This window comes from Phalaenopsis equestris, unplaced genomic scaffold (genome assembly GCF_001263595.1).
Source record: "Phalaenopsis equestris unplaced genomic scaffold, ASM126359v1 Scaffold000121, whole genome shotgun sequence".
NCBI classification, from domain to species: domain Eukaryota; kingdom Viridiplantae; phylum Streptophyta; class Magnoliopsida; order Asparagales; family Orchidaceae; genus Phalaenopsis; species Phalaenopsis equestris.
In genome coordinates, this window is record NW_018164563.1 from 1463657 (window position 1) to 1464293 (window position 637).

The window sequence follows — 637 nt, forward strand, 5'->3', positions numbered from 1 at the left end:
CGTGCGGCCTGTTTTCCGCTGACCAGCCGAACCTCCTTCTCCAAATCTCACGACTGCCACCGCGAGATCCCTTCGCACTCTTCCTCCACCGCTGCCGGAAATAAAATTCAAACTGCCACCGAAACTTCTTCTTCTTGCACCGCCGCAGTTTTCTTCCCTGCCCTCAAAAATAGTAATCGACACAATCCAGAAGAACACAGAGATTTAACGAGGTTCGGCAAAGATGCCTACATCCTCGGGAGCAGAGCGGTGACCTTCTTTTCAATATTCAGAAAAGAATACAGAATACAAAATTCAACTCTCAAGGACCTAGGATTACAAATAGGTCTATTAGTTACACATCTATTTATAGATAAAACCCACAGATAAATTTATAAACACGTCTTCGTTCCCCCCAACCACTAATCCAAGAGACACACATCTTCACACCAAAAGATACACCTCTTTATTCTAGGAGACACACCTCTCCAAATCCAAGAGACTCCAAATTCCTGGTATATCGCCATACCATAACAAATCTTCACCTTGGCGAATATACAGCCCCTTAGGAGGAAAGCTACCTGGGAGTTACACTTGCACCAATGTGGGTTAGGCCACCATGATTCTGCTGCGCCCTCGCTGATCTCAACCCACTGAA

General features: G+C 45.7%; 1 protein-coding gene across 1 annotated transcript in view; it reads right to left on the minus strand.

Annotated features, from left to right (window-relative positions):
• The window catches only part of LOC110021085 (solanesyl diphosphate synthase 3, chloroplastic/mitochondrial-like), a 16214-nt gene that overhangs the window by 9562 nt on the left and 6015 nt on the right, over positions 1-637 (minus strand). Inside the window, exons 8-9 of the mRNA XM_020719416.1 lie at positions 525-632; positions 24-157 (exon numbers count right to left, since the gene is read on the minus strand). Of these exons, the coding sequence (XP_020575075.1) occupies positions 24-157; positions 525-632 (242 nt within the window). The remainder of the gene's footprint in view (positions 1-23; positions 158-524; positions 633-637) is intronic.